This window comes from Lagenorhynchus albirostris, chromosome 13, assembly GCF_949774975.1.
Source record: "Lagenorhynchus albirostris chromosome 13, mLagAlb1.1, whole genome shotgun sequence".
NCBI lineage: Eukaryota > Metazoa > Chordata > Mammalia > Artiodactyla > Delphinidae > Lagenorhynchus > Lagenorhynchus albirostris.
In genome coordinates this window covers 37,857,047-37,879,868 of record NC_083107.1, presented here as the reverse complement: position 1 = coordinate 37,879,868, position 22,822 = coordinate 37,857,047, and the positions used below count along the sequence as shown (strand labels likewise).

Here is a 22,822-nt window from a genome sequence, read left to right as displayed (position 1 = left end):
CTCCCATATACTTGCAGAGTTTAACACTCAGCTAGGAATTTGGGCATAGTTTATACTCACATTTTAGACCTCAAGTCTCTTTCTTGCTTCCATATTTTCCCCTTTAAATTTCCAGCTTCTTGGGGATTCCCTGGTAATCCAGTGGTTAGGACTCTGCGCTTCCACTGCAGGGAGCATGGGTTCAATCGCTGGTCAGGGAACTAAGGTCCCACAAGCCACGTGGCACGGCCAAAAAAAAATTCCAGCTTCTCTGTTGCTTCGAACTTTATCATCTTCTCCCTAGAACTCAAGGCTGTAATTTTCCTCCCTGAACTGGGGAGGTGGGGAAGTGCCCTCAGACAAGAAAGCCACAAACTCACAGCTGTTAGCTCTTGCATCTTTCAAACGTAAACACTGAAGTTGCTGTCTTCCTTTGACTATTCCCCAGTACCTGCAGATGGTTGTTTATAATATTTTTGTTCTGTTTTTAGGGAAGGAATTATCCAACCTTTTCACACTGCCATTATCATATGTCCCACCCTATCATGGCTTTTAGAAATTTTATAACGCTTAAATCTCCCACTTTAACAGAGAGACAAGTCAGGGGCTCAGGGCTTGCCAGCAGGCAAATAAATCTATCCAGATTATTGATGTTGTTTTGTCTTTTTCTGTTATCTTCAAAATTAGCTTCTATGTAGCACATTTTACAGGTTTTTCATTTATGGTAGTGATAAAGTTTCCCTTTTAAGGTAGAGCAAAAAGTGTGAAGGTGGTGTACAAATAATTGATATTTGGGAAACAGTGTTCTAATGTGCTATTCTTAACCTTTAAACATTGTTTTTAGAGAAATACTTCTTTCCCCTCCTTTTTGCCTCTCTCCTTTCTGCACTAAACTGTCAGCCAGAGTAAAGCAGAATACTGACTGCAGGAATGCCTTAGTTTCAAATATACTTCGTCCCAGATCTGGTTCTTCACAAGATCACTTATGTTCTACCTTCATAGCCCACCTCCTGCATGAACAAAAGACATTTTAAAGATTTTTTGTGAGCTCTTCTTTCCTCCCATTCTCAAATTGTGTTTTTCTGAGTTATAGTTATTTTTTATATAAAAAATATGGAATTAGGAGGTGTGACTCCACTGGCAAATTAGATTCAGAGAAAGAAATATGAATAATTTCCCCAGTACTTTTCTGTATTTAATTTCACTGGCACTTGGAATTCATTGCCCTCATTTTTTTCCGCAAAGATTTTCACCAAGTAGAAAGAAGAAAAGTAATTAAAATGAACCTCTGTAAAGCAGTTTTAGTTTGATTTCTCCATATAGTTACTTTTTATCCCAAGGTAATTTGTTAGTTTTTAAAAACAATGTTTTATTTTTCAGTGGTTTTATTGTTTGAATGTGACAAGTGCATGGGAAAAGTATATGGGACTTATGCTCATAACATTGACCTTCTGTTATCAGGGAAAAAGGAGAAGCCAAAGAAATTCACTAAACAACCAAAAAAGCAGATGTCTTCACCCTGTGGTCAGAAGAAAGAAAAGGCATTGGAGAAGGTAACACTAAATTATCTATTACTATTCTAAAGTTCATATTGAGATATAAGCAGGTACAGCCAGGAAAAATTCGAAAAAGAAGGTTAATGAATGCCACAGTGGAATGCTAGCAGTGTAAAAATGAGTGAAGAATCACTATAAAGACTGAGATTAAAGATCTCTAAGGTATATTGACACATGAAAAAAGGAAAGTGAGTTTGTGGGAGAGAAATTAGGGGTTTGGGATTAGCATATACAAACTACTACTATATATAAAATAGATAAACAACAAGGTCCTACTGTATAGCACAGGGAACTATATTTAATGTCTTATAATAAACTACAATGGAAAAGAATGTGAAAAAGAATATATATATCTATATATATATACATATATATATAACTGAATCACTTTACACCAGAAACTAATACAACATTGTAAAGTAACTATACTTCAATAAAAAGAAAAAAAGAAAAAAGGAAAAGTGCAGAGCAGTATGTATAGTGGCATATTATGCTACCATTTTTGTAGACTAGATGAAGGAATATATATGAATTTTCTTGTATATCCATAAAATATCTGTGGAAAGCTATACAAGAAATTGATAAAATTAGTTGCCCCTAAGGAAGGGAACTGAATGTCTGCGGGACAGAGGCTTTTTAATATATGTGCTGTTTGTACTTCTTGAATTTTGAACCAGTATTACTTGTTCAAAAAATAAGTAGCCTTTAAATTTTTAAAATAAATATTTTATGACCTTTTAAAATTATTCTTATTTCCCCGTGCCTTCAAAGGAAGGAGTAAAAAGCCAGGTAGGAATAAGAGAACAGTATAACTACAGTTGGCTAAAAGAGAAACTATAGATTCTAAAAATGTGTGAAAAGCTGGGGTTCAAACAAGTTCCACACAATATATGTTGGATGGGTTGTACGTTCATCTCCATATTAAGGACCACAGGCACAGAATGAGTGAATTCTAAAAGATTGCATAGAGGTGGGGGGCTTCCAGGTCAGACAAATAAAACTGGGTTCAAATTCTAGGTCTGTTTCTCTGTGGAAAGTTTCTTAACTTCTCTGAAGCTGTTTATTATGGAGGTAATAGTAGCACTTATCTCACATGGTAGTTGCAAGGCTTCAGTGAAAGAATGCTTGTAACGCTCTTGGTACAGTATCTTGCATCTAATAAATGTAAACTCTTTTTATATTACCTATAACACTAATCAATAAATATGTTCTAATTGGGCCTTAATGTTGTCTACTTTTTTTTAGTCAACTTCTAGAGATGTGTCTCCTTTCATGTGAGTATTGCTCCTTAATCCAGTCAGATGTTCACTGTAAAAGCATCAGTGCTGATTTTTGTTTAATTTTTTCAATAGTGTGAGTATGCAGAAGAATAAGTGGGATGCCACAAGATCCTTGAGATTCAACCAAGATGCACAAAGAGAAGATGGTAAGTTTTATTATTTGTGTAGTGTACAAATTAGGTCTAAATAGCAATGATAGGAATCTTTTATTTTATGAAGTATGCTGAATAGCTTTAAACATTCCAACTGGAATAAGGCCCAGAATTAGCACATTCCCTTAGGCATCAACCAGAGTTTTCATTACTAGACAATCCCAGTAGATAATATGTTGTTTTATGTATCTGTCATTTTGAGGCCTCGCAGACTGACTTTCACCCACTACCTCCACTCTCAAGAAGGCTGAATATGTCTGAGGCTGATTTACAGTAATATTAAAAGCAGCACAGTTATCTGTATATGAGCCATTTTGCCACTTGCAGCCTAAAATCCTTCAAAGATAAATAGGTGTATGTGTCTATAAATAATATCCAATGATATTTTCATAAACTCTTGATGATTGCAATCTTCTTTAAGAAATAAAAGTAATAAAACATCCTCATAAAAAGTAAGGTTTATTAATTTTTACCTTCAGATCAACGGCGGATGTCTGAAATTACAGGGCACCTAATAAAGATGAGATTGGGTGATCTGGACCGAGTCAAGTCAAAGGAAGCAAAAGAAGTAAGAATTATGTACTCGTGTACTGTGCTTGCTTGGATATGCCTTCCTACTTTATTTTCATCATAAGTATAAAGATGCTTTATAATTTTAAAAGAGTAAATTTTTTATGTATTTTTATATTCTGTACCGGTTAGCCAGTTTGTTCACATAAGTTTTTCACCACCGCTTACAGTCCATAGGTCCTCTCTATAACACACATAGTAAAGTACATTGTTACTGAAAGTGTAATGTCTAACCAAGAGCAGATTAACTGTCCGGAGGGTGACCCCTGGAAGTTGCTAATTTTCATCAACTCTGCATGCAGTGCTTAGACATTATCTTTAAAATAAGATGTTATCTTGATGAAAATGATCACAAGAAATACCTTACTCTTACTGAATTACATGTTAGTCATAACATTATGTATCATCATTAGTACCAGTATTATGTATTCACAGTAACACTTGCCCCTAATTCTTTTATTTAAAAATTTACTTCCCTACAAGAACAAAACACAGGAAAAAAAATCTTTATCACCATGGGTTAGGCAAATATTTCTTAGCTACCACACCAAAAGCATTATCCATAAAAGAAAAAAATTGGCACATTGGACTTCATCAAAATTTAAAACTTCTTTTTGAAAGGCATTATTAAGAGAATGAAAAGACAAGCCATAAACTATGAGAATATATGTGTAAAATATTTATCTGATAAAGGATTTATATCCAAAATATATAAAGAATTCTCAAAACTCAATAATAAAATAAACAACCCAATGACAATAAGTGGGCAAAAGATTAATCATACACTTCAGAAAGAAGGGATACAGGTGGCAAATAAGCACAGGAAAAGATGCAACATCATTAGTCATTAGGGAAATGTAAATTAACACCTCAGCAAGATAGCACTATACACCCACTAGAATGTCTAAAAAAGTTTGGTTTTTTTTTTTTGGCTGCATTGGGTCTTCGTTGCTGCGCGCAGGCTTTCTCCATTTGTGTCGAGCGGGGGCTCTTCTTCGTTGTGGTGTGCGGGCTTCTCATTGCAGTGGCTTCTCTTGTCTGGAGCACAGGCTGTAGGTGTGCGGGCTTCAGTAGTTGTGGCTTGAGGGCTCTAGAGCACAGGCAAGCTCAGTAGTTGTGGCACACAGGCTTAGTTGCTCTGCGGCTAAAAAAGTTTTTTAAATATGCTGGCAAGAATATAGAGCAACTGGAACTCTCGTATATAGCTAGTAAGGATGCAAAAGGGAATGCCTACTTGGGAAAACAGTTTAGCTGTTTCTTATAGCATTAAGTGTTTACTCACCATACAGATCATTTCACACATATCTTTACAGTGGCTTTATTTAGAATTGCCAAGAGCTAAAAACAACCCAAATGTCCTTTACATGATAAATGAGTAAGACTGTAGAATAGATAAAAAGAATGAGCTATTGATACATGCTGCAACATAGATGAATATCCTACACGTTATGCTAAGCAAAAGGAGCCAGATTCAGAAGGCTACAGACTGTATGATCTGTATGATTCTATTTATATAATGTTCTGGTAAATGCAAAAGTATAGGGACATAAAACAAGTCAGTGGTTGCCAGGAATTGGTAGTGTCAAATCGTTGGACTTAAAAGGGGCACAAGGGGATTTTCTTGGGGTATTTGAACTGTTTTATGTCTCCATTATGAGTGGTTACACAACTGTATGCATTTGTCAAAACTCAGAACAGTACACTAAAATGGGTGAATTTTACTTATATAAAATTGTGACTCAGAGCCTGAATTTAAAAAATCAAAAAAAAAATCAAAATAAAATTACTTCTAAGTTAAAAAGTAATGCCATTTCAATAAAGCAGAGCTTCTATTGGTTCCTTAAAGATAATAACTTAATTTTTCTCCTTTACTGTGCAGTTTGCAGGAGGTATTTATTCCAGGCTCGAAGCACAAATCAAGGCCTCAGTGCCAGTCAGTGCACGGCAAAGCAGCTCGGAGAAAAACACAAGGTGAATCCGCATAAATGAATCCAGAATGCCACTAGCTTCGAAGTGATTTTTTTTTTTTTTTGGAAAAATCATATGAACACTAGAAGCACATAATTTGAGTTTGGTTTCATTTTGTTTCGGGGATTTGATCATCCAGACATTAATTAGAACCAGATTTTAACTTAAAAGTTAAGACTTGAAGAGGTCATGATCACAAAATTTAATGAAAGTATACTTTTTTAAAAGTTTTCTGTTTATTGAGTCAGCTCCGTTCTGAGCCAACTGCTGATAAAAATGTAAGCTATAGTGTGAATTAGCAGGATTTTTATGCTATTTATAGATAATATATTACTACTTTATATAAATCATTGAAACCTTTCTTGTTTCTTGTTCTCTCTCTCTTAATAAAGTCTAATTTGTATGTTCTGTGTCATTTTACAGCACAGATTTTCTTTGAAAGATTAACAGTTACTGAGATTTGATTATTAATACTACAGATCCAAATGCCTTATCTGCAATTCTGAAATCCAGAAAGCTCAGAAAGCCAAAAGCTTTTTGCATACATTTGTGGCAACTCAAGCCTGACCTGAGCTACTGTGGTACTATTTATAGTTTTTATTTATCCCACTTAATGTAAATGCTCATTTGTTTCACTGAAGAAGTATTAATGTGTTTGGTTGTGGGGCACTGCTCCAGATTCATAATATACAATATATGTACATATTATTTCCCCGAAATTCAAAAAATATCTGAATTCCAAAATACATCTCCAAGAATGTTTGAAAATGGATTATGGAGCTACATGAAGTTTCATTAAACTTTGACACTGTCAAGCAAACATGACCTAAAGCAGTGGCAACTTATTGTTTTAGAAGCACCTCTGACCTTCTTTTCTGTTTAAAAAATCTAGGTCTAAAAGTCGTTTTGGTCAAGGTCGGCTTGCGTAAAGCACCTTAAAATATAAGAAGAGAGAAGACTCACCTCTGGACATCTGAAATTGCTCATCACTTCTTGAAGGTCTTCAGAACGATGACTTCTAAATGTTTTAAGTTATTTATTAATTATTCTTGCAAGCCACATAAATCGTAGTGCTAAGAGAAATATATAGTTAGGTCTTATGAAATCTAATTGTAAATATGAAACTTTTTAAATCTAATTTTCCTTTGGTGTGATGCTAGGCTATGTAGAAAATTAGTATTTACAAATTTGCATAGTTAAGGCTCCTAGTATTTGTTATCCTTTATTTATTTGAAAGAGAAGAGGTCTAAACTCTCAAGTAGCTAAGAGTTTTTTAAGACCTTAAAAATTAGGGGAACACAGCTGGTAGTGATATGGTACATGTGCACTAATTATAGTATGTCTTTTGGGCTGTAAATCTTGGGATAGCACTGAGAACTGCAATTTGTGTGATGAAATTTCCAGTGATGCTAATTTTAAGTTTGCATGATTATTAAGGAGTTACAGATCTCAAGACTGCATTAAATAAATTTTCAAGATGAAGTAGTTCTTGTGTTGGGCAGAAGCCTTAATTTTTTTCAGCATTATTCCATAGAAAGTACAATGTTAATCCAACTCTTTTTTTTTTTTTTTAGTTGTTGGTTTGGTTTTTTTTTTAGTTTTTAGTACTTATTGGTCATCTGAGCTGGAATTACTGATTATTACCTCTTTCTTCTGTGAAGCTAGTGCCATTCTGAATTTGTTAAAATAACCATTGATAATTTTAAGGCTAGTAATCATTTCAGTTGTATGAGACACCCACTGTACAGTTCTCAGGGCACTAAAACTCAACCATATTTCTATAGCCATTCGAATAGCCCCTTAAAACAGTTATAATTAGTTATTACTTTAGAGATGTCTAGAAGGAAAGATTCCCAAATACATTTGATGGATGAAAAATTGCATATATTTAAGAAAAATAAAAATCAAATTCTATTCTATAGATCATGTTTTAATTTTCTAACCAAGCAGAAAGAGTGCTCAGGGAAAATTTGTTCCAAACCATAAGCATATAAAAATTATGCGTTTGGAAATTACTTGTATGTAGGTCTCTGAAAAACTTTAAGATGCACTGTTTCTATTTTTAGTCTTCCTTTGCCTTATAATTGAAATTTCTTCAGATTAGAGAATAGACTTTAATAGTGTATGACAGAACAGCAATTTCTGTTGAAATGTCCAAGTGTTACACTCAGTTTAGACGTACAGAAATCATTATTTTTAATGAGTGTTTTAGTTGGTAAATGAAGCTAGATTTTATTTGATGTTATACGTATGGCTTTGCCAAGATTTTTGAACTTCTCTTTGGAAATTTTGTTGCAGTCGATATATTTTTCAATTGTTTGATATTTTTGAAACAGATTATAAAATTTTTATTTTCAGAAGAAAATGTTTTATACTACATGATCTGTACGCCCTGTTAAATACCAGCGTCTTGTTTAGTTTACTCTGATCAAAAGGATTTAGGTTTGTACATGTTCTACAGTGCTGTGACGGTCACAATTAAAAGAGGAAAATATGCTCATTTGATTTTTAACTGATGGTAGCAAGGCAAATTTCTTCTCCCCTGGGGGGACTGTACCGCTGAATTTTTACAAACAGAATTTATCAGAATTTGATTTTCTTCAGAATGTGCTTTTAATTTTGTGGATGTCTGTAATTCATAGCACAGGTACCACAAACATTTTAATCAAACTCGTAATAGCATTTGTTTTGCCAAATACTTCGAGGTTTTATCTTCCATTAATTCTGAATTCACATTTATTTAATTGAAATAAACATTAATGACAAAAGTTGTTTGCAAAGTCCCCTGATCTGAATCATTCCATCTTCTCAAAAATGTTCGGATGGGCTCTAGATCACAGGTTTTCATGGAAGAGGTGAACTTTGTACTGGTAAAGATTCAGCAAAACGTTTAAGGGTAAGATACTTCAGAAAAGATAATTTGGTAACAGTGCTGATTCCATACTGTTGGACTATTTTGCTATTGTCCTTCTTCAGAACACTCAGCCAGGTATTGTGAGATATGCTAAGTGCTTTGGAAGCAGAGGCTGAAGCCCTTTCATGCTAATCTGCCAAAGGCAAATCTTAGTATAAAAGCAAACAAACAAGCAAAAACCCTTTTATCTCCAGTATCTCGAATTAATTCTTCAACCCTCAACTGTTCCTTAAAGAACTATTATGAACCTCACCTTTTCACATGGCTCAGTTAAAAGGCACTGGGGATACCTAGCCATAAATTGTAGTGCTAAGAGAAATATATAGTTAGGTCTTATGAAATCTAATTGTAAATATGAAACTTCTTAAATCTAATTTTCCTTTGGTGTGATGCTAGGCTATGTAGAAAATTAGTATTTACAAATTTGCATAGTTAAGGCTCCTAGTATTTGTTATCCTTTATTTATTTGAAAGAGAAAAGGTCTAAACTCTCAAGTAGCTAAGAGTTTTTTAAGACCTTAAAAATTAGGGGAACACAGCTGGTAGTGGTATGGTACATGTGCACTAATTATAGTATGTCTTTTGGGCTGTAAATCTTGGGATAGCACTGAGAACTATAGCCAGTCCAATTCTTCTTTAAATTTTATTTATTTATTTATTTTTGGCTGCGTTGGGTCTTCGTTGCTGCATGCGGGCTTTCTCTATTTGTGGCAAGTGGGGGTTACTCTTCGTTGCGGTGCAGTGGCTTCTCTTTGTTGCGGAGCACAAGCTCTAGGCGCGCAGGTTCAGTATTTGTGGCTCACGGGCTCAGTAGTTGTGACGTGCGGACTCTAGAGCGCAGGCTCAGTATTTGTGGCACACGGGCTTAGTTGCTTCACAGCATGTGGGATCTTCCCTGACCAGGGCTCGAACCTGTGTCCTCTACATTGTCAGGTGGATTCTTAACCACTGCGCCACCAGGGAAGTCCTTAGCCAGTCCAATTCTAATTGGCTAACTCTCTCATTTAAAGCTGATCTATTGGGGAGGATGATATGGGGATAATATTATTTCCACTTTTATAGGACTGTTGTGGGGGCGGGGTAAATGATTTAGAGATCTAAAACAATTAGCACAGTATTTTCTGGCTAATCGTAAGGCCTCCAGAAATGTTAACTATTATTATTGTTGCACTGTGGGATCTTAGTTCCCTGACCAGTGATTAAACCCGGGCCCTTCGCAGTGAGAGTGTGGAGTCCTAACCACTGGACCACCAGGGAATTCGCTGTTATTTTAATATTTGGGAAGTGCCCTTAAAAGTCTTTAAGATGGGAGATTGATATCCCTCTTCCTATAACTTGAGTTGCTAAGACTGATGTGTGTTTGTTTAATGCAAGAAAGAAAAGAGGCACATAATAGTTCAGTGGTTGCTATGGCATCATTTGTTACTTTGTTATACTAAACCTCTTGCCTCATTTAAGCAGTGTAAACAGGATTTGTAGGAAGAGGTAGGAAAACTGTTTCCTGCTGTGTGGTGGTGAGTGACCTGTGCTGTCTTCAAAGAGGTACTGAAGGAGAGAGTGAGGCTGCAGCATGGTCTTATAGCAGCTCTCCTTCCAAGATTATCTTTCCTTGAGAAAACGTAGCTAGTTTCGCTTTTACTACTTGTCTATGACAAGAGTAGTTATCAAACTGTAGAAGAGTGGTTGCTAAATTAGTAGCTGCTGAGAATGCTGCTAGCTCTCTTAAGGTGCCTTATCTCCTTCAGTCTCACAATAAACCCCCAAATCGGGTATTATCCCCGTTTTATAGGTGGAGAAGAAAGTTCAGGGAGTTAAAGTAATCCGCACACTGGGATTGAAGTCTAGGTCTATCAGCACGTTCCAACACCTTGAAACAATTTTACCTTGGATTACCTGAAACATTTTCTCTTAGAGTGCCTCCTGGCTCACTGGCAGCTCCTTCAAACTGAAAACAAGTGATCCCAGCTCACTCCCTGTGGTTCTAGCCTTGTTTATCCAAGTGCCTACTTGAGATTTGTATTTGGAATATCAGTAGGTGTCTCCAACTTAACGTAATAAAAGCAGGACTTGTGTTATGTCTCCCCAACCCACCACCAACTCCCTGCTCGTTCAGTAAATGGCACTACTGCCCACTCAAGTGCACAAGCCGAATGTTTAGAAATTCCTCATTATTCCTCTTTTTCCTTCACTCCCCACATCCAATTCATTGGCCAAGTCTGACATAAAACCTACATCCATTTGCTTCTCTCCATCGCCGTAATCCATCACTCCAAGTTATTAACATCTCCAAGCCTCCGAAGTGATTCCAGCTCCCACTCTAACCTCTGTTATTCACAAAGCAACTACAGTACTTTTGAAATGTGAATCAGATCACATCACACTCCAGTAGCACCTCATCAAGCCTAGAATAAAATCCAACTTCCATTGCCCGGGTTTACGAAGTCCCACACAGACTAGCCCCTGGCTGCCTCTCAGTCTCCTTTCCCCTCTTGCTACTATATTCCAGTCACGTGGCCTACCTGCTCCTCCAATAAGTAAGCTCATTCCCACCATTTAGTTCCTTCACATGACTGTTCCCACTGTCTAGAAGCCTCCTTATTATAATTCAGATTTTAGGTTAGATGTCATTTCCTCACAGGAGGCATTTCCATGTCCCCAGTCTAAGGTAGCTACCCAAGTCACTCTCATTACATCATCATAGTTTATTTCTGTACAAATCACAAATCTGACATTATTACATCATTATTTTTTTCTTTTCTTTTTTCTCTTTAAGTCTTTATTGAATTTGTTACAATATTGCTTCTGTTTTATGTTTTGGTTTTTTGGCCCCTAGGCATGTGGGATCCTGACCAGGGATTGAACCCCCACCCCCTGCACTGGAAGGCAAAGTCTTAACCACTGGACCACCAGGGAAACCCCTTCTTTCTTTCTTTTTTGTCTATTGGTTTGCAATTTGTCTTCCATGCCAGAAAATTAAATGCATCCAAATAGGAAAAGAAGTAGGGCTTCCCTGGTGGCACAGTGGTTAAGAATCCACCTGCCAATTCAGGGAACACGGGTTCAAGCCCTGGTCCGGGAAGATCCCACATGCCGCGGAGTAACTAAGCCTGTGTGCCACAACTACTGAGCCTGCGCTCTAGAGCCCGCGAGCCACAACTACTGAAGCCTGTGCGCCTAGAGCCCATGCTCCGCAACAGGAGAAGCCACCGCAATGAGAAGCCCACGCACCGCAACAAAGAATAGCCCCACTCACCGCAACTAGAGAAAGCCCGCGCGCAGCAACGAAGACCCAACGCAGCCAAAAATAAATAAAATAAATTAAAAAAAAAAAGTAAAACCATATCTATTCACAGATGACATGATCTTGTATATAGAAAATCCCAAGAAATCCACTAAAAAACTATTAGAACATATAATTAAGTTCAAGATTTCAGGATATACAATCAATATACAAAAATCAATTTATTTCTATATACTAGCAATGAAAAATATGAATATGAAATTTTTAAAAATTCCCTTTACAATAGCATCAAAAAGAATAAAATAAGAATAAGTTTCACAAAAGAAGTGTAAAATGTGTACTCTGAAAACTACAAGATATCATTGAAAGAAATTACAGAAGATCTAAATAAATGGGAAGATTATCCCATGTTCATGGATCAGAACACTTAATATTGTTAAGATGGTAATACCCCTCAACTTGATCTACAGATTCACCACAGTTCCTGTCAGATTTCCAGCTGGCTTCATTGTAGAAACTGACAAACCAGTCCTAAAATTCATATGGAAACTCAAGGGACCCAGAACTGCCAAAACAATTTTGAAAAAGAACAAAGGGTTCACTCTTTCTGATTTCAACTCTTACTACAAAGGTGCAGTAATCAAGGCAGTGTAGTACGAGCATATGGACAGACATACAGATCAATGAAGCAGAATTGAGAGTCCAGAAACAAACCTATCTATTTATGGCCAACGGATTTTCAACAATAGTGCCAAGACCATTCAATGGGGAAAGAATAGTCTTTTCTACAAATGGTGCTGGGAAAATGATAGCTTCATGCAAAGGAGTGAAGTTAGACCCCATCTCACACTATATACAAAAAAATTGATTCAACATGGATCTAAGACCTAATTGTAAAAGCAAACTGTAAAACTCTTCGAGGAAAACACAGGGGTAAATCTTTACAACCTTGGATTTAGCAATGGATACTTACGTAAGACACTAAAAGCACAAGCAACAAAAGGAAAGATAGATAAATTGGACTTTACCAAGATTAAAAACATTTGTGTTTCAGTGGACACAATCAAGAAAGTGAAAAGACAGCCTATAGAATGGGAGAAAATATTTACAAATCACGTATCTGATAAGGGACTTATATCCAGAATTTATAAAGAACTCTTACAACTCAAAATTTAAAAAAGACAACCCAGTTTTTTAAATGGTAAAGGATTTGAATAGACATTTCTCTAAAGAAGATGGCCATTTGGCCAAAACCACTTGAAAAGATGCTCAACATCATTAGCCATGAGGGAAATGCAAATGAAAACCACGAGTTACCACTTCATACCCAGTAGAATAGCTATCACCAAAAAACCACCTAATAATGTTGCCAGGAATGTGGCAAAATTGGAATCCTCATGAACTCCTGGTGAGAATGTAAAATGGAGCAGCTATTTTGCACTTTGCAAAGCAGTCTGGAAGTTCCTCAAAAGAAATTAAACATAGAGTTACCATTTATCTACCAATTTACCCTAACAGGTATATCATTTTCTATTTAGTCTCTTCTTGTGTTTACCTATATACACATATCCATGCACAGAACAGTATTATCTGCTTTTTTTTTCCAGATGGAGAAACTGAGTCCCAGACATGGCAACTTGTCTAAGAGAAACAGAAAAGAATGACCTGAGCAATGTGCCCTTGATGACGGTATTGCTATGTTAAACAAGTTAACACATGCATGTAAAGCAATTAGAACAGTGCCTGACATATGTAAGTGCTCAAAAAATGTAAAATATTATTAGACCATTATTATTTAGAAGTAACTACGTTGTGCTCATTCCCACTTTTGGCCTTGCCTCATGCTGTTCTCCCATCTAGAGTGCTCTCTTGCTTTGCTACCTATTGAAGTTTTCCCCTTGCTCCAGGTCCCTGCTCAAATCTCACCTTCTCCATGAATCTGCTGACCTCTCTCTTCTCTGAATCATGTTGCATTCACAACGTTTCCACAGTTTAGCAGTCAGATGTTCTCACTGCTTTTGTTGTTGTTATTGACCTTGACTCCCCAACCAACTCTTATGCTGTATTAGTAAAATTATATATGAAACAAACAACAGTGTTCACATTTGTTAATTTTGAGTGGTAGGTTGTTTAGACTATGCTTGTCTGTAGTTAATATATTTTCCCAAATTAAAGAAAAAAATTGAGGACTTCCCTGGTGGTCCAGTGGTTAAGACTTCACCTTCCAATGCAGGGGGTAGGGTTCGATCTCTGGTCAGGGAGGTAAGATCCCACATGCCTCACGGCCAAAAACCAAAACATAAAACAGAAGCAATATTGTAACAAATTCAAGAAAGACTTTAAAAATGGTCCACATCAAAAAATCTTTAAAAAAAAAAAATTTGAGCCAACCAGAAGCTATTGACCATTGAAATTATGAGACTCTCAGAGACTTCCCTAGCGGTCCAGTGGTTTAAGACTCCACGCTTCCACTGCAGCGGGCACGGGTTTGATTCCTGGTTGGGAAACTAAGATCCCACATGCCGGTGAGAATTTCAAAAAAAATTAAGAGAAAGTGAAACTTCAGCAAGAAACGTAGGCAACTGTCAGAATTATTTTACATCAAGAACAAATACTTGAGCGGGGATTTCTAAAGTGCATTTTTCATTTCTAATGTTAAGTAGTCGTATACTCAGGGAAGAAACATGACTTTTTCCCAGTACATGATGTGCAATAGCTGAATATTTGTTAAATGACATCTAGCTTTGTCCAACAAATCAGTGTAAGTCTCTCTGACAGTGGTTCTGGAGTGGGCCTAGGTTAGTATTTTTTTAAAGGTCACCAGGTGACTCTATTGCAGACACGTTGAGAACCATACTGCTATGTGACATGATATCTTTAAATGACTAATACTGTAAACCTCAGTCAGAGTTGTGTTCAGGAGCATAAAAAGAAATCAGGAAAGCATAGATTCTGACATCAGAGTGCTGCCACAAGGTGGCGCTAAAAGCTCAAGGAAACCATAGTTTAAATTAAATCACATTAAGCTTCATGCTTGCTTAGTCTTCCTTACCAAGTGTGCATACGCATATTGTTTGTAGAAGGAAACAGAATGTTGGGGAGAGAGCTGATAAGAGGAATTTTAGCTAATAAGGAATCCTAGAAGGCAAATGAGAAAAAGGTAGAAAAGCAGAAAAACAAAACGAGAAACACCACTTAAAAGATCAAACTTAAATACGACGCCCTTCTTCAATGCCAGAATTTTCTGTTCTCATAGCCATGCTTCTGTATGTTTATTCTAAAGGTTTTATATGCATTTAGAAGTCTCTAATAGTTCTGAAAAATTGAGAGGAAAAATGTTTAAAAAATCAAAATAAGTGATGGGAAATGAATTAATGCAAATTCTTAAATATAGAATAATGAACTGTTTCTCCTTTTAAGAAATATATTAACTTAGCATAATTATGTCTTCTAAATGAGTAAGTTGAGGTCCAAAATATCTAGCCTGCGAAACTCTGCACTGTCCTCGCTGCAGTTATCTGAAGACTTGCCACCCTGTTCCTCCTAGCCAGCTGGGCAGAGACACAAAGACACAGAGAAGCATTAGACAGGTTTACACCAATATGTTAATAGAGGTCATTTCAGGGATGGAGCAGGTAAGGCAGAATTATAGATGCTCTTTCTTTTCATTGTTGTTTGCCTATGTTTTCTTTTTAATTATTAAATATTTCAACTAGACAGAAAAGTACAGAGGATAATACAACAAACATTCAGGTACCTACCACCCAGCATTTTAACATAATAATATGATATATGTATATTTTTTTAAGAAATGAAGCATTTCTAATACCCTCACCCTACATAGATGACACTGCTTCTAGCTCTTCCTTTCCCAGAAGTAAACACTTCTCTGAAATTTGATGTTTATTATGCCCATGCATGTTGTGATACTTTTACTACATATACTATGTATCCGTAACATAATATACTATTTAAACTTTATATAGTGAACTTATCTCCTTATATGATTTTTTATACTCTAAATTATGGTTTTGAGATTTATACATTTTGAGACAGATAGCTTCTGTTTATTTATTTTAGCTACTCTATAGTCATCTATTCTATGAATCTACAAAAATATATATATCTATTTCCTGTCAGTGGGCATTGAGTTTATTTTCAGTTTTTCTCTTAAAATAATGCTACAATAAAAACTCTCCATCATTGTCCTTGTGCATATATGAGTTGCACAAATTGACTAAAAGTTTCCAAACTTTTCTCCAGAGTTGCTGTACCAGCTTGGCCTCCTGCTAGCAGTATGTGAGAGTCCCTGTTGTTCAGCTTCCTCACCAACAATGAAGGTTGTATCATCAGGATGACTAAATTAAGCCACAATAACCAAGAACCACCAGTGACTTAATTCAAAGGTTAGTTTCTTGCTGCAAGTACAGTGCAGGTAAACAGTGAAGGGCCGTTTGTCACAGTCACTCAGGGACCTGGGCTGAGAGGATCCATCCTGACACATGCTTCTGAGAGGCAGGGAGAAAGAACTAAAGGGCTCGCACTCTGGCTGTGAAAGTTTCTGCACAGAAGTGACGGACATCACTTCTGCTCACATTTAATTGGCCAAAACAAGACGTGATCACCTCAAAGCATCCCCATTCCTACCTTTAGGGTCTGAATGTTTGTGAATGGTTACCAAGGTACTGATAGACTTTAATTTTTATTAGTCTAATGAGTATGAAATGGTGACTTGTTATTTTTATTTATATGCTCCTGATTATTACTGAGGTTGAGCATATATTCAGGTGTTTATTGCCCAAGTGTGTTTAGTCCTTTAAAAATTGCCTGTTGATATCCTTTGCCCATTTTTCTATTGGGTTTTAAAAATCTAATTTTGTAGGATATGTTTATAATCTGGCTACTAATCCTTTATTGATTCTATGCACTATAAATATCTTCTTCCAGACTGTGGCATTGCTTTCCACTTTGTTTAAGGTGCCTCTGTTCGTGGAATTTAACTTTAATGTAGTCATATATGACAGTTTTTTCCCTTATGGTTAGTACTTTCTGAGTCTCATTTAAGAAATCCTTTCTTTTTCAAATATTTACACCAATATTTACTTTCAAAAGTTTTAAAGTTTTGGGACTTCCCAGTTGGCGCAGTGGTTAGGAATCCGCCTGCCAATGCAGGGGACACAGGTTCAAGCCCTGGTCTGGGAAGATCCCACATGCCGTGGAGCAAGTATGCCCGTGCACCACAACTACTGAGCCTGCGCTCTAGAGCCTGCGAGCCACAACTACTGAGCCCACATGCCACAACTACTGAAGCCCGCGCACCTAGAGCCCGTGCTCTGCAACAAGAGAAGCCACTGCAATGAGAAGCCCGTGCACTGCAATGAAGAGTAGACCCCGCTCACCGCAACTAGAGAAAGCCCGCATGCAGCAATGAAGACCCAACACAGCCAAATTGTACTATAATGTAGCCAAATTGACACATAAAATGATTAAGTGGGGATGAAATAGGAAGCATGAGAGTCAAGAGCTGTTTAGGAAATAAAATCAACAAAACTTGGAAATTGAGTTATGAAATGGTAGGACAGGGGTGGAAAATTGAGGATAATCTCAAGATTTTTTTCTTGGAAGAGCCACTGGCTGAAATGAGAAATTAAAATAGAAGAGCAGACTTGGATTGGGGCATCTGGGAGAATTGTGCCCAGCTTCTTGTCATCCACACTGAAACAAACATTCTAGGAGAGAGCCCCACCCAGGAGTTGTCAACTACCTAGAAGTCAATTCATTGTATACAGAAGAACTCAGCTAAACCACTGAGAAGCCACTGTGTCTAGAAAAGTGCCATTATACATTTTGAATATAAATAGATTAGTAAACTTTCAGCATATAAACTAAGGTTTAAAAAAGAAGTACATATATAAAATGACAAGAGATTCTCCTCATTGTTTGGGAAGGAGACGAGAAACAAATAATTGCAAAGTTGTTTTTCCCTAAACTGCATACACTTCACTTTAGGCTGTAATGATTATATGACCTATGTATTGCATTATTGTGTCTTTGTCAAACAACAAAAACTTGAACTTAGCCCTTTTTTGCTGCAGAAAGTGTCCTTTTAGTGACTTTTAAAAATTGAGTTGACGGGCTTCCCTGGTGGCTCAGTGGTTGAGAGTCCGCCTGCCGATGCAGGGGACACGGGTTCGTGCCTCAGTCCGGTAAGATCCCACATGCCGCGGAGCGGCTAGGCCCGTGAGCCATGGCTGCTGAGCCTGCGCGTCCGGAGCCTGTGCTCCGCAATGGGAGAGGCCACAACAGTGAGAGGCCCGCATACCGCAAAAAAAAAAAAAAAAAAATTGAGTGGCATTTTATAATGAACTTAACAATGTAAAAATGGGATTTGGTTCCCAAGCTATTTTTGTACTTTGCCCTCAAATAACTGACTAGGAAAAACTTAAACTGACTAAAAAGGAACTAGAAGAGTCTTCCACTACCTTAGCTAGGAATGGACTACAAAAGTTTTTTCTCAAGGTAGAGTGCACAATTGTTCAGAGTAAAGCACATAGAACCCTTAGCATTCAATGCATTTTCTTTATATCTCTAAAGTTCCTTAAATATTTAACCATATATCTCAGGAAAAGGACAATTGGAGAGTAGAAGTTCAATTGCAGGCTTTTTGTATCAATGACATGTACATAAAAGCTTCAGAGATGACCCAGACAGATCTCTGTGTGAGCTGTGTATATATGATAGTGCTACCATATTTCTCATATTTAATGATATTCTACTTTTGGAATTTTAGTGTATGTATACAAAAATGGGTTTAATAACTCAACCGTGGTTCTGATTTGTCATATATTAATAATTTCTTAAAATTCTTGTATGTGCTTTTTACAATAAAAAGTAAAAGTAAGTGATGCCAAAAAAAAATCAAGAATAAAAAAACAAGGTGTATCTATAGCGTAGTGAAATTCACAATGCCACAGATAAAGAGAAGACTCTAAAACCTTCCACAGAGGGAAAAAACCAAGCCATAGTCAAATTACAGGGAATCGAGATGACGTTGTATTCTCAAGAGCAACATGGGAAAGTAGAGGACAATGGAGCAAGGCAAAGAAGACAATAGAAAATGCTTTGAGTCTTCAATTCTGTGCCTAAACTATCAGGTATGAGAGCAGAGTGGAGAGACTTTTAGTTAATCAATGACTCAGGAAGTTTACCTTCCATACGTACTTTCTCAGGAGGTTATTTGTGTATGTAATACACCAGCAAAAGGAAAAGAAGGTGTGGTTACCCAAAAAACAAGGGACCCAACAGAGGAGAGACATGAAGAGGACCTTCTTTCAGTCATGCACTGGAACCAGAGAAGAAAGTACAATCAGAGAAAAGTCTTTGGCTCTTCAGTGAACGGTATTTACACAATCACAGTAATGTAAACATTGTTTTTTGGTTTTCCACTTTTAGAATCAACATATGTGAGAAGGGGGCAGGGTCGTCGTCCCTACAGTCCCTTTGTTCATCTCTCACCCTTCTTTCCTACTCCATTCAAGCTATACCTTGGTCTCTACTGGGCCACATAGACGGTGATCAGATGAAGATGTGAATCCATCTCAGTGACTGCTGAGGGTGAGAGGAAGCCAGTGACTAGATAAGTGAATTATGTGTCCAGGGAAGCCAGCAGTGGGATGGATGTGATTCAAAGGAGTGAGGGGACTGTGAGTGGAGGTTTGAACTGGTTATAATTGGATTTATAAAAATCAAGTCCCTGAATGTGGTGAAATAAATTCATTAATCCACTAAATATAACATATATTCTTTTAACTTTCCTATACACTGGAAAACAGAGCTATCTAAAGAAATCTTTAAATATTATTCAGTCAAATTAAGGAGTGTTATGTGGAAGATAATGTTGGTTGCTTACCCAGCAGCTCTTCCATTCTTTCTTTGCTAATAGAATTCCAATTTTGTTCAGGTATTAAGTGTTAAAATGCTTGTAAAGGAAGCTGACCCTTTACTAGCCCCAGAAGATGAATTTTGATTTGTCCAGCCTAGTAATGGTGATTCAAATTCCCTTGCCAGTGGTTCATTTAAGGAGAAGCATGTGATTATGGATAATGGGAGGTGAGGGAAAGTCTGTTGTAGCGCTCCTGGGAAAATTTCCCTGATGTTTAAAAATAGGCACGAGTAAGGGATGTACTCTTCTTCCCTTTCAGGCCTTTGGATGTTGTATTGTCAGAACATTAAGCTTGGAGTTGCTGAAACCGTATTGCAGTCATGAGGAGAGCCAAGAGAGGAGGACAAAGCTGCTATGCTGAGAGACGAAAGAGGGGAACAATTTAATGAAAATCTGGGGCTGACGATTAACACTTTGGCTAAACTACCTCAGAACGTTTTGTGAGAACATGCTTTTTTTTTTTATTGTTTCAGACAGTTGAGTTAAATTTCCTGTTACTTGCAAGCAAATGCATCCTAACAGAGCCTAAAGAATTCTAGGGGGAAAAAAAAAAGAGTTCTAAGGAATTCTGGCCAAGATAGTAAATATATTTTTTAAAAGTGATTTCTGGCTTCCCTGGTGGCGCAGTGGTTAAGAATCTGCCTGCCAGTGCAGGGGACACAGGTTCATGCCCTGGTCTGGGAAGATCCCACATGCCACAGAGCAACTAAGCCCGTGCACCACAGCTACTGAGCCTGCGCTCTAGAGCCCACGAGCCACCACTACTGAGCCCATGTGCCACAACTACTGAACCCCATGCGCCTAGAGCCCATGCTCGGCCATAAGAGAAGAAACCACAATGAGAAGCCCATGCACCATAAAGAAGAGTAGCCCCCGCTCCCTGCAATTAGAGAAAGCCCGTGCGCAGCGACGAAGACCCAACACAGCCAAAAATAAATAAATAAAATTAATTAATTAATTTTTTTAAAAAAAGAAATATAATGAGGCTCAAGGTGATTAAATGCCTGTGGTGACTCTGCTACCATGTACCAGAAATGGGGTTTAAAAATATATATATGTATCATTGGTTCGATGCTCAAATTATCCCAGACTTGGCCAGTGGGAGCCCCTTCAAGCCAGATCCTGAGTCCTCTTGGCATCTCTCCATCACTTACTTTTTATCACTTCCATACTTCTCAGCACAATAAGATGTTCCAAGCTCAACTGGTATTTTCCCTGTTCCTCTCTGGAATCAGCTATTTATTCAAGGAACACTGGTTCCTTTTAGTGATGATGTTATTTAGAAACCAACATCTAGGTCCTAGATATACTCTACTAGGATATTTCTGCTTCCAGTCCCACTCTGTGGTCAGACCTAGGAAGTATAAGTATATACCTTCCTTCTATATTTATTTCTATAACTATCCACCTGTATTGTAAACTATTATTTCACATTGATAATTCCAAACCCAGTTCAATAACACGGGATTCATCTAATTTTCTCCCTTTTTGTTTTTGTTTCTTCCTTGTCAGTCAGTGCGAAATCTGGCTACCATTATCTGAAATATATATATATATTTAAATATTTCATTTTATTCACTTATTTTGGCTGTGCTGGGTCTTAGTTGTGGCATGCCAGATCTTCGCTGTGGCACGCAGTATCTTTTAGTTGCAGCATGCGGACTCTTAGTTGCAGCATGCAGACTCTTAGTTGTGTCATGCAGACTCTTAGTTGTGGCATGTGGGCTCCTTAGTTGTGGCACGTGGGCTTCTTAGTTGTGGCATGTGGACTTCTTAGTTGAGGCATGCAGACTCTTAGTTGCGAAATGCCTGCGGGATCTAGTTCCCCCACCAGGGATTGAACCTGGGTCCCCTGCATTGGGAGTGTGGAGTCTTACGTACTGGACCACCAGGGAAGTCCCTGAAATACTTTTTATTATGTGTTGAATCCTCTGTATGAGCCAATCTCCTGCCCCTGCTGCTGCCACTCTCTCCAATGCTCTCCTCACAATGGGTTGCCATTACCTGCTACCTTAGAGTTATCCCTGTTGCCCTCCTCTGATATCATCCTTATATCGGCTACCATTACGTTCTCACCTGTGAAATCAATCAATTCTGAAAATAAATAGCAGAGGATCCTTTTCTTTGCTAATAAACAAATACAATGTGAAATCAAGAAATTACTCAAGTTTATTTAACTTTTTAAATTTATTTTATTTATTTTTGGCTGCGTTGGGTCTTTGTTGCTGTATGAGGGCTTTCTCTAGTTGCGGTGACGGGGGGCTACTCTTCGTTGCAGTATGTGGGCTTCTCATTGCAGTGGCGTCTCTTGTTGTGGAGCACGGGCTCTAGGGGCGCAGTCTCAGTAGTTGTGGTGCATGCACTCTAGAGTGCAGGCTCAGTAGTTGTGGCCCACGGGCTCAGTTGCTCTGCGGCATGTGGGATCTTCCTGGACCAGGGGTTGAACCCATGTTCCCATGGGTTGGATTCTTAACCACTGTGCCACCAGGGAAGTCCCTTTTTAACTTTTTAATATTTGAATGGTGGTATTCAAAAAAGTATCCAGTCTAAAAGCACTATTTCCTTAAAAAATATATTTAAAATATCTTGAACATGCAATAACAGGAGTGAATCACAAAAATATTATGCCATGCAAAAACAAAAAACAAACCCAGGTACGAAAGAGGTCTTTACATACTGTGTTTTACATACTGTGTTCACTTTGGCACCATGTATACTAAAACTGGAACTATACAGGAAAGATTAGCATGACCTCTGCACAAAGATGACACAAATTTATGAAGCATTCCATATTTTTTTGTTATACATATGTTACCATGATAAAAAATAGTAAACTAGAAAGAGTATATACTGTATCATTCCGTTTACATGAAATTCTAGAATAGGAAAAACTGTATCTATAGTAACAAATAGCAGATCAGTGGTTGCCTAGGGCGGGGGAATTCACTGCAGAGAGGCATGAGGGGGAACTATGATGGAAATGGAAATTCCATTTTGGGGTGATGGAAATGGTTTATAACTTGATAATAGTATAAATTTGTCAAAACACTTGAAACTGCATACTTGAAATGCATTTCATTATATGTAAATCATATTTCAACAAAATTGATTTTTAAGAAAAATATTGAAATTATAGAATTCGAAAGAGCTGGAAAGGATCAAAGTGTCTTCTGCTTTTTCAGATGATAAAAACTGAGCTCTAAAGAGGCTAAAGTCATTAG

The 22,822-nt window shown here is 37.3% G+C and overlaps 1 protein-coding gene and 1 non-coding gene across 2 annotated transcripts in view; both read left to right on the top strand.

The window, feature by feature from the left end:
* Positions 1 to 8,276, top strand: part of SANBR (SANT and BTB domain regulator of CSR) — a 74,287-nt gene extending 66,011 nt beyond the window's left edge. Inside the window, exons 16-21 of the mRNA XM_060168768.1 lie at positions 1,441 to 1,532; positions 2,781 to 2,809; positions 2,888 to 2,961; positions 3,447 to 3,535; positions 5,417 to 5,508; positions 6,398 to 8,276. Coding sequence (XP_060024751.1) covers positions 1,441 to 1,532; positions 2,781 to 2,809; positions 2,888 to 2,961; positions 3,447 to 3,535; positions 5,417 to 5,508; positions 6,398 to 6,434 — 413 coding nt within the window. The 3' untranslated portion in view covers positions 6,435 to 8,276. The remainder of the gene's footprint in view (positions 1 to 1,440; positions 1,533 to 2,780; positions 2,810 to 2,887; positions 2,962 to 3,446; positions 3,536 to 5,416; positions 5,509 to 6,397) is intronic.
* A 14,017-nt stretch (positions 8,277 to 22,293) lies between these two features.
* On the top strand, positions 22,294 to 22,398 carry LOC132532032 (U6 spliceosomal RNA). The gene has a single exon (XR_009544293.1). It is a non-coding gene; the product is annotated as a U6 spliceosomal RNA (small nuclear RNA).
* The last annotated feature ends 424 nt before the right edge of the window (positions 22,399 to 22,822 follow it).